This window comes from Plasmodium gaboni, chromosome 8 (assembly GCF_001602025.1).
Source record: "Plasmodium gaboni strain SY75 chromosome 8, whole genome shotgun sequence".
NCBI classification, from domain to species: domain Eukaryota; phylum Apicomplexa; class Aconoidasida; order Haemosporida; family Plasmodiidae; genus Plasmodium; species Plasmodium gaboni.
Window position 1 is genome coordinate 634,799 of NC_031488.1, and position 11,928 is coordinate 646,726.

The 11,928-nt window shown below is 16.4% G+C and overlaps 3 protein-coding genes across 3 annotated transcripts; all 3 read left to right on the plus strand.

Moving 5' to 3' along the window:
* Nucleotides 1-1,085: 1,085 nt before the first annotated feature.
* On the plus strand, nucleotides 1,086-3,011 carry PGSY75_0818100 (putative zinc finger protein; the record flags this gene model as incomplete). Its single annotated transcript, XM_018785307.1, has 2 exons — nucleotides 1,086-2,639; nucleotides 2,934-3,011. The coding sequence occupies 2 exons, from the start codon at nucleotides 1,086-1,088 to the stop codon at nucleotides 3,009-3,011; spliced, it is 1,632 nt and encodes a 543-aa protein (XP_018642274.1).
* A 3,746-nt stretch (nucleotides 3,012-6,757) lies between these two features.
* PGSY75_0818200 (14-3-3 protein) lies at nucleotides 6,758-8,031 on the plus strand (the record flags this gene model as incomplete). Its single annotated transcript, XM_018785308.1, has 4 exons — nucleotides 6,758-6,842; nucleotides 7,119-7,204; nucleotides 7,315-7,903; nucleotides 8,003-8,031. The coding sequence occupies 4 exons, from the start codon at nucleotides 6,758-6,760 to the stop codon at nucleotides 8,029-8,031; spliced, it is 789 nt and encodes a 262-aa protein (XP_018642275.1).
* A 1,634-nt stretch (nucleotides 8,032-9,665) lies between these two features.
* PGSY75_0818300 (putative dynactin subunit 6) lies at nucleotides 9,666-11,790 on the plus strand (the record flags this gene model as incomplete). The annotated part of the gene is made up of 4 exons (XM_018785309.1): nucleotides 9,666-10,365; nucleotides 10,605-11,405; nucleotides 11,501-11,637; nucleotides 11,746-11,790. The coding sequence occupies 4 exons, from the start codon at nucleotides 9,666-9,668 to the stop codon at nucleotides 11,788-11,790; spliced, it is 1,683 nt and encodes a 560-aa protein (XP_018642276.1).
* Nucleotides 11,791-11,928: the final 138 nt, after the last annotated feature.

Sequence of the window (11,928 nt, forward strand, 5' to 3'; positions counted from 1 at the left end):
ATTATATAGATAATATATTTATATATCATAAGGATTTTTTTTTTTTTTTCTTTTTTTTTTTTTCTTTTTTTTCTTATGTATATTAATAAAAATGTGTATATGTGACTAGATCTTTGGTGATCATAATTTAAACATAGCTATAAAAAAGAAGAAAAAAAAAAAAAAAAAAAAGTAAAAGAAGGAATTTTTTTTTGTTTGGTTATATAATTAATTTTTAAAAAAATATAAAAAATAAATTAAAACATAAGAATATTATTTAATGGTTATTAAATAAGAATTTGGTGACTTTTTTTTTTTTATTATTTATTTTATTTTTTTTTTTTCTTTTCGTTTAATTTCCATATTGTTATTATTCTCATGTTTGTTCTTGTTGTAGTTTCTGTTTCCTGTTCTCATAATTTTTTGGTAACTTAAAAATGTGAACCTGTTTTTTTTTATTTATTTATTTTTTTTTCTTCTATATTAATTTGTTTTTATTTTTTTATATAATATATATAAATATATATATATTTTTTTATATTTACAAAAAGATATTTATTACGAAAAAATATTATATTTTCAACTATATATATATATATTTATTTATTTTTATTTTTATTTTTTTTTTGCTGTAAAAAAAAAATGATGTGTTAAAATTAATTGTCGAGTTATTCATTCTACACTATAGAAAATGTTGTATGTATTTTATTTTGCTTCATATTGTGGTAATTGGATTTATTTATTTATTTGAATTTTTATCTTTTTCTTTTATTTTTTCTGTATACAAGAAAAATAAAAAAAATAAAAAAAATAAAAAAAAATTTATAGGGGGTAAATATTATAATATTATTTGTTCATAATATATAGATATATAATACATTTCCTTCTTAAATTTTTTTTTTTTTTTTTTTTTTTTTTATTTTGTAACTTTAAATGAACCATATTGAAAAAAGAATTCTGTCGCCACGTATAAGACTCCATTAAAAAATATATACATATATTATATATATATATATATAATATATTGTTGAATTTTTTTTTAATATATATATATATATATATATATATATTTATTTATATGTATATATTTATATATACGTTTTATAATGGCGTGCACACCTTTGCTTAGCGAAGAAGATTTATATCGATTCCGAACGAAGCAATGTTTACGATTAGCTAAGGGTTTGTGTGAGTTCGGGTTCGATAGATGTCAGTATAGTCATAGTGCTGAATGGATTAGACGTTGCCCATATTACATTTCCTTACCTTCTTATTTAAGATATATTCCTGTAGCATGTCCATATTTTATTAAGAATAAGAATGAAAGCGAAGAAGATGAGGAGAAAAGAAATATGATATTAAAGAATTGTGTTCATTTAACTAATAAAGATGGTAGTGTTAATAATAAATTTTATAAATATATTGAAGAGACAAATATTAACAAATGCCCTTTAGGTGTAGAATGTCCCTTAGCTCATAGTGTAGATGAAATAGATTATCATCCACTTGTATATAAAACAAAAAGATGTGAAAATTATATGCATGCAAATTGTAATAAATATTATTGTAATAATTTACATGGATTAGCTGAACAAAGAAAAATAAAAGAATATTTTATTCCCTATTCAAACAAAATAGATATTCCAGCATATCCTAATGTTACCATTGTTAGTAAAATTCAATATGGTTCATTTAAAGGACAAACACAATTATCAAATAAGCAAAAAAAAATGAATACAGATTTCAATTTTCATTCAAGAAATTATAATTATCCATGTAAAATGATTAATGGAAAAAATTATAAACATATAGATCTTAAATATAATTCTCTAAATCTTCCTAGTCAACAAAGATATACATTACAAGAACAAAATATGAATCAACCTAAAAGATACACTACATCTAATTTAATGAATATGCAACCTTCTCATAATAATTTTTCTTTCTCTTATGAAAATCAATTTAAAAATAAAAAAAAAAATTCTATATTTACATACCTAAATAATTTTGATGATAAATATACATTATATTTACATATATTAAAGAAATTTCCATATCTTTTTGATTTAAACATTTCTGATATGAATAACAAAAATTCAGTATCACTCATACAAACACAATCATTATCAGATAATTTTATTCTACACGATAATACATCTAAAGGGAATAGGACAGATTTGACAAATATAACAAATGATGATAATATAGGCATTTCTAGTAAAAATAATAATAATAATCAAGATATATGTGAAAAAGAATTTTCGAATAATAACACACAAAATATATATGATTCTCAAAATAAATATAACACATTTGAACAATGTACAGAAAATATTTTTATGAATAATAGCTATTATGAAATATTGAATCATATATTTAAAAAGAATTTACAAATAACTAAAAATAAAATAACATGTGAAAATGACACACAAAGGTCATTCAATGATATGGAAAATGATTATACAAAAAATTCAAGTGACAATGTAGATCTTGATTTTATAAGAAATCTTAATGGTAACTACATTAATGCTGATAATAAAATTGAAACATATGATGATGTTTTGAATATGCTAAGTCATATTTTGTGTTTGCTATATTTTACATCCGATTCGAGAGCTCATGCAACATTTGACATGTATGCACACAAACTAGCCAAACAGGTAATTAATCAATAAAAAATAAAAATAAATAAATATATATATATATATATATTAATTTAAGTATATAATATAAATATATATATGACATACAAAAAAATATTAAGAGTATAAATATATATATATATATATATATATATATATATATTTATCTATTTATATATATTTTTTATATCATATAAATAAATGTTATATTCATATTTAATACATGAAAATAATGCTTTACGATTATCTTTTTATAATTGTAAATAGCTATATGGGTTTATACAATAATGGCTGTTTTTTTTTTTTTTCTAGCTAAATTGTGAAAGCAGAAAAAGGAAGGAAATGTCTATGCCAAAATATTTAAACTACAACATGAAAGAAATGATTTAGAAGATATATAAAAAGACAACAAAATAAATAAATATATATATATATATGTCTATCTTTCTCTCTGTATGTATATATTTGTTTTATTATTTAATTTATTTCAATATGTAGTTTCAACTATATAGTTGTTTTAATATATTTTTTTTTTTTCTTCGTATTTTAATTCATGAATAATTAAACTTATAATAATTTATTTTCCTGAAATTTATTTACGTATATTTATAATGATTTTGTAGATATTTATTAGTATATATAAATATATATCATATGAGTGTATTTATTTATTATATTTTTAATTTGTTTATTTATTTATTTTATTTATTTTTTTTTGTTTCCTTTATAAAACTTATTAATTAATTCATAACACTTCTTTATATTATAAAATTTATATACTTATATAAAATAATCAAAAAAAAAAAAAAAATGCTATTTGTAATAACAAAGAACATGTTGAATTAGGTGTACAAAAATTATTATTTTTTCTTAAAAAATATATATATAATTGTTCATAAGGGAAAGAAAAAAAAAAAAAGAAATGATCAATGTTCAACTATATGTATATATATTAACATTTATATAAATATAAATACTCCTTTAGATATAATTAATTGTTTTATAATTTCTTTTTTTTTTTGTCTATATATGTACAAATACATATAACATACATATATTTAATGAAAATAATATGTTGTCAAAAATGAAATATATATATATATATATATATATATATATAATAAGGATGGGGCGACTTAATTGTATGCATATAAAAAAATGTTAGTATTTTATTATTCATAATTATTTATAGTGATCATTTATGTGAAATATTCAAAGTATGACAACTTCTTTCTTTGAACTTGTAACTTAAAAATATATAATACCATAAAAAAAAAAAAAAAAAAAAAAAGAAAGAAAGAAGAAATAAAGATAGTAATTTGTAATATTATAATTTCTACATTATAGTAATAATACACACATGTCAAAATTCTTTATATATGGACGAAAAAAAAGATATATTCTTATATATTTTTTTTTTCACATTTATTAAAATATAAAGAAATTTTTTATTTTATAAGATATTTTAAATAAACATAATATTTCTTATATTTTAAAGGAATAGGGGAATAAAAGAAAATCCCCCCAAAAAAAAAGTAATTTATATCAATTATTCATATTACAACGTTCAAAATAATTCTTCAATATAATATTATATAAATAAACATATATATATATATATATAATATACACATATATAATTTGTAAAATTTTTTTAAAAATGTCAATTGCTATTTATTATATGTTATTATATTCAAAATTAAAAACCATGAGCCCAAAGCAAAATATTCTACGTATTATTTATTAAAGGAAATATCATTTTTAAATATAAGCATATATTTATATGATCATATTATATATAATAAATATATTATATTGATAAATATATATATATATATATATATATATATATATATATATCATTGGACTAAAAAAATATACATATAATACGCGTATTGATTATGTGTATAATGTACATATAATAGCAAAATATATATATATATATATATATATAATATATATTAATTTTTTTTTTTTTTTTTTTTTTTTTTTCCCTTTTCATCATATAAATTAATATTTTATACTTATGTACATTTTTAAATAATAAATGATTAAAAAATTATATACATATAATATATGTTTTAATTTTTTTTCCTTAAAATAATTATATACATTTTCCTTATATGCTATATTATATTAAAATATATATATATATATAATTAAATATTATAATAATATATATGCATATATTTATATATGTACATCATATATATTATATATACAATATATATTTATATATATTTTTTATTTCTTCTTATATAACAAAAATATAAATGTGTATGAAACAAAACGAAAAAATAAAATTATTTTCAACCTTTTTCAAATATGGAAAAAAAAGGATATATGGATAAAGTATAATTTTTTTTTTTTTTCCTTTTTTAATATATACATATATTATATGTACATATATTAATTATATATATTATACATATATATATATATATATATATATATATGTTTCTTTTTTCATATATATTTTATATACATACATGATAATATATAATATTAATATGATATAAATATTTCTTTTATTTATTATGCACATAGGTTTTGGGACAAAATATTTAAAAAAATATATAATAATATATTAAAAAAAAAAAAAAAAAACTAGAAAGAGCAAAAAAAAATATAAAGCATATTTATTCATTATTAAAAATATATACATATATATATGATATACATATAACATATATATAATAAAATAGTTATTTTTTATATAATAATATATATAAAAAAGAAGATAATAAAAACACAAAGAATGAAGAAAAAAAGTGTATATAAAAAATTACATAAAAAAGAAATATTTAGAAATAAATAAATATAATTATTTTATACATATATATATATATATATATATTATATATATCACTACATTTTAAGATCGATTAATATATGATAAAAAAAAAAAAATTATATATATTCATATATTATATTTTATAAAATAAATAGTATTATAATATATAATATAAATATATAAAATACATATGTATTAAAAAAAAAAAAAATGCCTATTTATTGTTTAATATTTTATTAAATTATAATATATTTAATATAATTATATATATATAATATATATAAGAAAAAAAGGACTATTATTTTATTTTTTTTTTTTTTTTTGAAATATCATATTTATTTTTATATTTTTACTTGCACATAAAAAAAAAAAATATATCATATATATATACATATAATATATAAATAATAAATAATATAATACATAATAATAATAATATTATGAAAAGAACATATTCTGGAGAGAATAAAAATTAAAAAAAGAAGAAGAAAAAAAAAAAAAAAAAAAAAAATTTATATACTAAATAATAATAATAAGGAAGAAAAGAAATATATTATATTATTACATATTATTATAGTACATAATATAAATATAAATATACGTACATAATAAAAATATATTTTCATATTTCATTATTTCATATAACATATTATATATATAATTATTTTATGTATATATATATATATATATATATATATATATTATATATATAATAATTATATATACAATATAATTATAATTTATTTATTATTTATTATTTTTTTTTAAATATAATATAATAAAATAATAAATACTTTTTTTTATACAAAGCATATTTTATTTCTTATTATATATAAAGAAAATTTTTATTGCATGGCTTGAATTATTATATCATTATTTTATATTAAAAAAAATATATATTATTTATTATGTTAACAAAAATTAATTTTTAGGCCTTAATTTTATTTAAATATTATTTTATTTTATATATATAAAAATTTTTTTTTTTTTTTTTTTCACTATCTTTTTTATTTATATATATATTTTTTTTATATAAGAAAAAAAAATATATTTAAACATTTATTTAATATTATAATAATATTCTTTTTTTTTTTTTTTTTTTTATATATTTTACGTAGACTTTAATATATTATATATAATAAAATACATATATATAAAATAATATATATAATATATTTATATTTTATTATATATTTATAATATATTATTATTTATATATTATTATTAGTAAGTAAATTACATATATATTATACTGTGTTAGCATAAATTTTTTTCCTTAAGAAAAAAAAAAAAAAAGAAAACATATAAAATAGAAATATTTATATATATATAAAAAAAAACAATGGCAACATCTGAAGAATTAAAACAATTGAGATGCGATTGTACTTATCGTTCAAAATTGGCTGAGCAAGCCGAAAGATATGATGGTAATAATAAAAAGGATTTATTAAAAAAAATATTTCAATAAATAAATAAATATAAATATATACATATTATATATATATATATATATATATATACATGGTTACATTTATGAAATTGTTAAGATATGTATGATTAATATATATGAATGGCGATAAAAATGTTCCTGTATATATATGTATGTGATAATATATGGGTTGTATTATACATATATATATATATATATATTTATATATTTATATTTTTTTTTTTTTTTTTGAAATTTCTTTAAATGTTTATAGAAATGGCAGACGCTATGAGAACTTTAGTTGAGCAATGCGTGAACAATGACAAAGATGAATTGACCGTCGAAGAAAGGAATTTATTGGTATAGCCAGAATGTTATTTGAATAAATAAATATATATAAATATATATAAATATATATATATATATATATATATGATATATTTATATTTACAATTTCTTCCTTTTTGTAGTCCGTTGCTTATAAGAATGCTGTAGGTGCTCGTCGAGCCTCGTGGAGAATAATTTCTAGTGTAGAACAAAAAGAGATGAGCAAAGCTAATGTTCATAATAAGAATGTTGCTGCTACTTATAGAAAGAAAGTTGAAGAAGAATTAAATAATATTTGTCAAGATATTTTAAATCTTCTTACCAAAAAGTTAATTCCAAATACTTCAGAAAGTGAAAGTAAAGTTTTTTATTACAAGATGAAAGGTGATTATTATCGTTACATTAGTGAATTTTCTTGTGATGAAGGAAAAAAAGAAGCATCCAACTGTGCTCAAGAAGCTTATCAAAAAGCTACGGATATTGCAGAAAATGAACTTCCTTCTACACACCCAATACGTTTAGGTTTAGCGTTGAACTATTCTGTTTTCTTTTATGAAATATTAAATCAACCACACCAAGCATGTGAAATGGCAAAGAGAGCTTTCGATGATGCCATTACAGAATTTGACAATGTTAGCGAAGACTCTTATAAAGATTCCACTTTAATTATGCAACTCTTAAGAGATAACTTGACCTTATGGACATCTGACTTACAAGGAGATCAGACCGAAGGTAAAAAATAATCACATAAATATATACATATATAAATATATATATGTATATTTATTTATTTATATATTTATTCATTCATGTATTTTTTTTTTTTTGCAGAAAAATCAAAAGACGAAGGTTTAGAATGAAGTTAGTAATATTTTTCATTTAGCAAGAATGTACTTATATATATATATATATATATAACTACATCATATGTGTTTTATAATTTATTAAAAATTGAATTTTTTTTTTTTTTTTTTTTGAGAAGGAAAGTTATCAACTGTTTGATTTCATAGGTTTAAAAGTTTAAAACTTGCTAATATATAATAATTCTGTAATATATATATATATATATATATATATATATATATATATATATGTATATATTAATAAAAGAAATAAAAATAACACCTTATGTATATATCCATATATGTATTTTTCATATACATATATATAGATATGTACATATTTTATGTGTTTCCATTTTTTCATTATTATATTTAGTGATTATCGTGCATTTAAAGTTGGTATTATATATATATATATACATGTGAGTCAAACAATATATAAAAAAAAAAATTCATAACATAAAAAATATATATATTTATTTATATACATTTATATATATAAATATTAAGAAAAAATTAATAAAGGTAAATAAATAAATATAAATATATATATATATATATATATATATTTATTTATTGATACATATATATATTTATATGTAAATATATTTATATGTAAATATAAAAAAATAAAAAATAACAATAATATATATACATATATATTTATATATATATATATATGAAAAGATAAAAAAAAAGAAAGAAATTTTAAATATTGATAAAATTTACAGCATATAATAATTTTCCTATTTTTCCCTTTTAACTTTCAATTATAGTGTTATATTTATATATAAATAAATAAATAAATAAATATATATATATATATATATATATATATATATATATATATATATATACTATATATTTATATATTATATTATACATATATTAAGTACTTAACATTCATTTAACGTAAAATTTTTTTTTCTATTTTTTTTTTTTTTTTTTTTCATATCATATAAAAAAAAATTCATTCTTTACTAGAACGAATAAATAATTAAAAAGAAAAAAAAAAATTAAAAGAAATATATTTATATATATATATATATATATGTGAAGAACAGCTATATCTTAAAAATGTTAATAAATTTATAGACTCTTTTCATTTAATAATATAAATGAATTCCATAAGAGTTTATTAATAGAAACTCATTTTTATCTATATTTATATTTAAGGTTTTTATAAATTATGGAACCTAAATTTATATTTGAATAAAACACATTTATTTTTCTGTGTGTTTCTTATCATTCCTTAATTACGTCACTATGTTAGAACAACAACAAAAAAAAATAAAATAAAATAAAATAAAGATAGTCAGCATTTTGGTTTATCTAGACATGTAACATGTATTTAATTTAAATAGTAATTAGTACAAATGGTTTTAAATGAATAAATAAATATATATGTGTGTCATTTAAAAATACATATTGTTCTGTTAATTTGTGTAAAATAATTAAAACTTTTCCTTTTTTTTTTTAAATAAAAATTTAAGTTGTACTATATATATATATATATATATATGTGTTCTTTTTTTAGAAACAAAAAAAATTTATAAAATTATAGATAATATAAGAAATATATCTACATATAAATGTAAAAAAATTAAAAAACCTATATATATATATATATATATATATGTATATATTTAAATATGAATAAAGGTACTATTGTAAAACTTCATTCCTTAAATTTAGACAGGAATATAAATAAGAATGTGTCTTTTAATAGAAATAGAATAAATAATTATGAATCCGATTTATCTATATCATCATATAAAACATTTAAGAATTCAAGTGATAATACTGATATACCTTTGTATAGAACATGTACTAACGATTCTGATAATTCAATAAAAAATAAAGATATTTATGGTTATAAAAAAGTAGTATCTTTGAATGAATATATATTTAAATTTAAAAAACTGACAAATGAAAAAAATGAAAATACATTAGACAAATGTAATATTTTTCGAAGATTTAATACTAACCAAAAAAATCTTATAGACATTTCAGATTCATGTAGTGAATCCAATTTGAGTTCTGAATGTAATTTTACTATAGATGTAACAAGAAATATTATGAAAAAAAAGAAAATACACCAAACTATAAAGGACAATATGGAAGATATATTTTGTCTTTATGATAAAGAAAAACATTTTAATTATAATAACTATGATACAATAAAAGATATTAAGAAATATAAAAGTCATATGCCAATGGAAGATAAACCTTTATCTTGTTATTTAAATTCATCATTTAAATTAATGTCTCACGATTTAAATTATGACGAAATATATAACACAACAAAAACATCCTTTCAAAATATTAATAGTGTAATATGGCAAAAAAAAGGTACATATATATAAAGAATAAAAAAAAATAAAAGGATAAGAAAAACTATACCCTTTTTTTTTTTTTTTTTGTTCATATATTATGATTATTATATATTTTATTCACATTTTTATATTATATCAGATGAATATATTATAATTTCATTCTTCCTTTTTTGCCTTATATATTTGTATATTTGTTTGTATATATTTTTTATTTTTTATTTTTTATTTTTTTTATTTTTTTTTTTTCTGTTGTAGGATTTATTACATGTTCAAGTGGAAATATATTAAATAGAGATATTATAAAAAATAATGAAGAAAAAAAAAGTTTGAAAAAAAAGGTGAAAAAGCATTGTAAACATAAAAAGAGTTTTTTACAAAGTGTAAAAAAAAAGAGGATAAAGAAATACAAGACCCTTTTATATAATTTAATAAATAAGGAGAATAAAATATTTGTGAGGAAACTAAGATTAAGTGTTAGAGATATATATTCATACAATTTAAGACATGGAAAAAATAAAAATAAAAGAATTTTTCTTTTTTCTAATTGTAAAAATCATATATATCATTCATTGAGAATGAAAGATAGGAATTATATTTTTAATAATAAATATAAAACATGTATAATGAAATATAATATAAGAAATGTTTTTATAAATTCCTATGAAAAAGATTTCAATAAAAAAATTGATAATAATATATTCTTAGAAATTGAACAAAAGAATATAGAGAATGATATATATGAAAAAAATAAGAAAACAAATGACGAATATATAAAGAATGAACTTAATAAAAAAGAATCGATTTCTTTTTATTATGACTTACATAAAAATAAAAATATAATTATAGGCAATAGAAATATAATATTTCCTTCTTGTCAAATAAAATCTGATAAAGCTAAAATAATTATAGGAGAAAATAATTTATTTGAAGATTTAGTTACTATAATAAATAATACAAGTACAGATATGTATATAGGGAGTTATAATATATTTAGGTCTGGCTCATATATATATAATACGATGAAAATAGGGGATCGAAATTGTTTCGACTATAAATGTAGGTTGATACATAAAAATGAAATATATATTATATATATGTATGTACTTATATATTTATGTATGTATTTATTTTATTTATTTCATTACACTTAGGCAATATAATTAAGAGCAATATAGGATCACATACATTTATTGGTATAAATATGTTGATAGACAAAAAATCGAAATTAAGAAATCATCATAAAATTGTTGATAATGTAGTTATATATTTAAATTCACAAATTATACAAGTAAATAAGAAAAAAATAAATACAACATAACAATATGTATGTATATATATTTTTGTGTTTTTTTTTTTTTTTTTATGTCTTCTTTATTTTTCCTTATTATTTATTTAGGACAATATGAGAGAAATAATATCACGATATAATCACATAAAATGAATAAAAAAAAAAAAAAAAAAAATTTGTGCTTACTCATTAGTATAAAGGGTAAAAATAAATAAATAAAAATATATATATATATTCATATATTCATTTGTGCATTTATTTTACATGTATAATTGTACATATATTTTATAT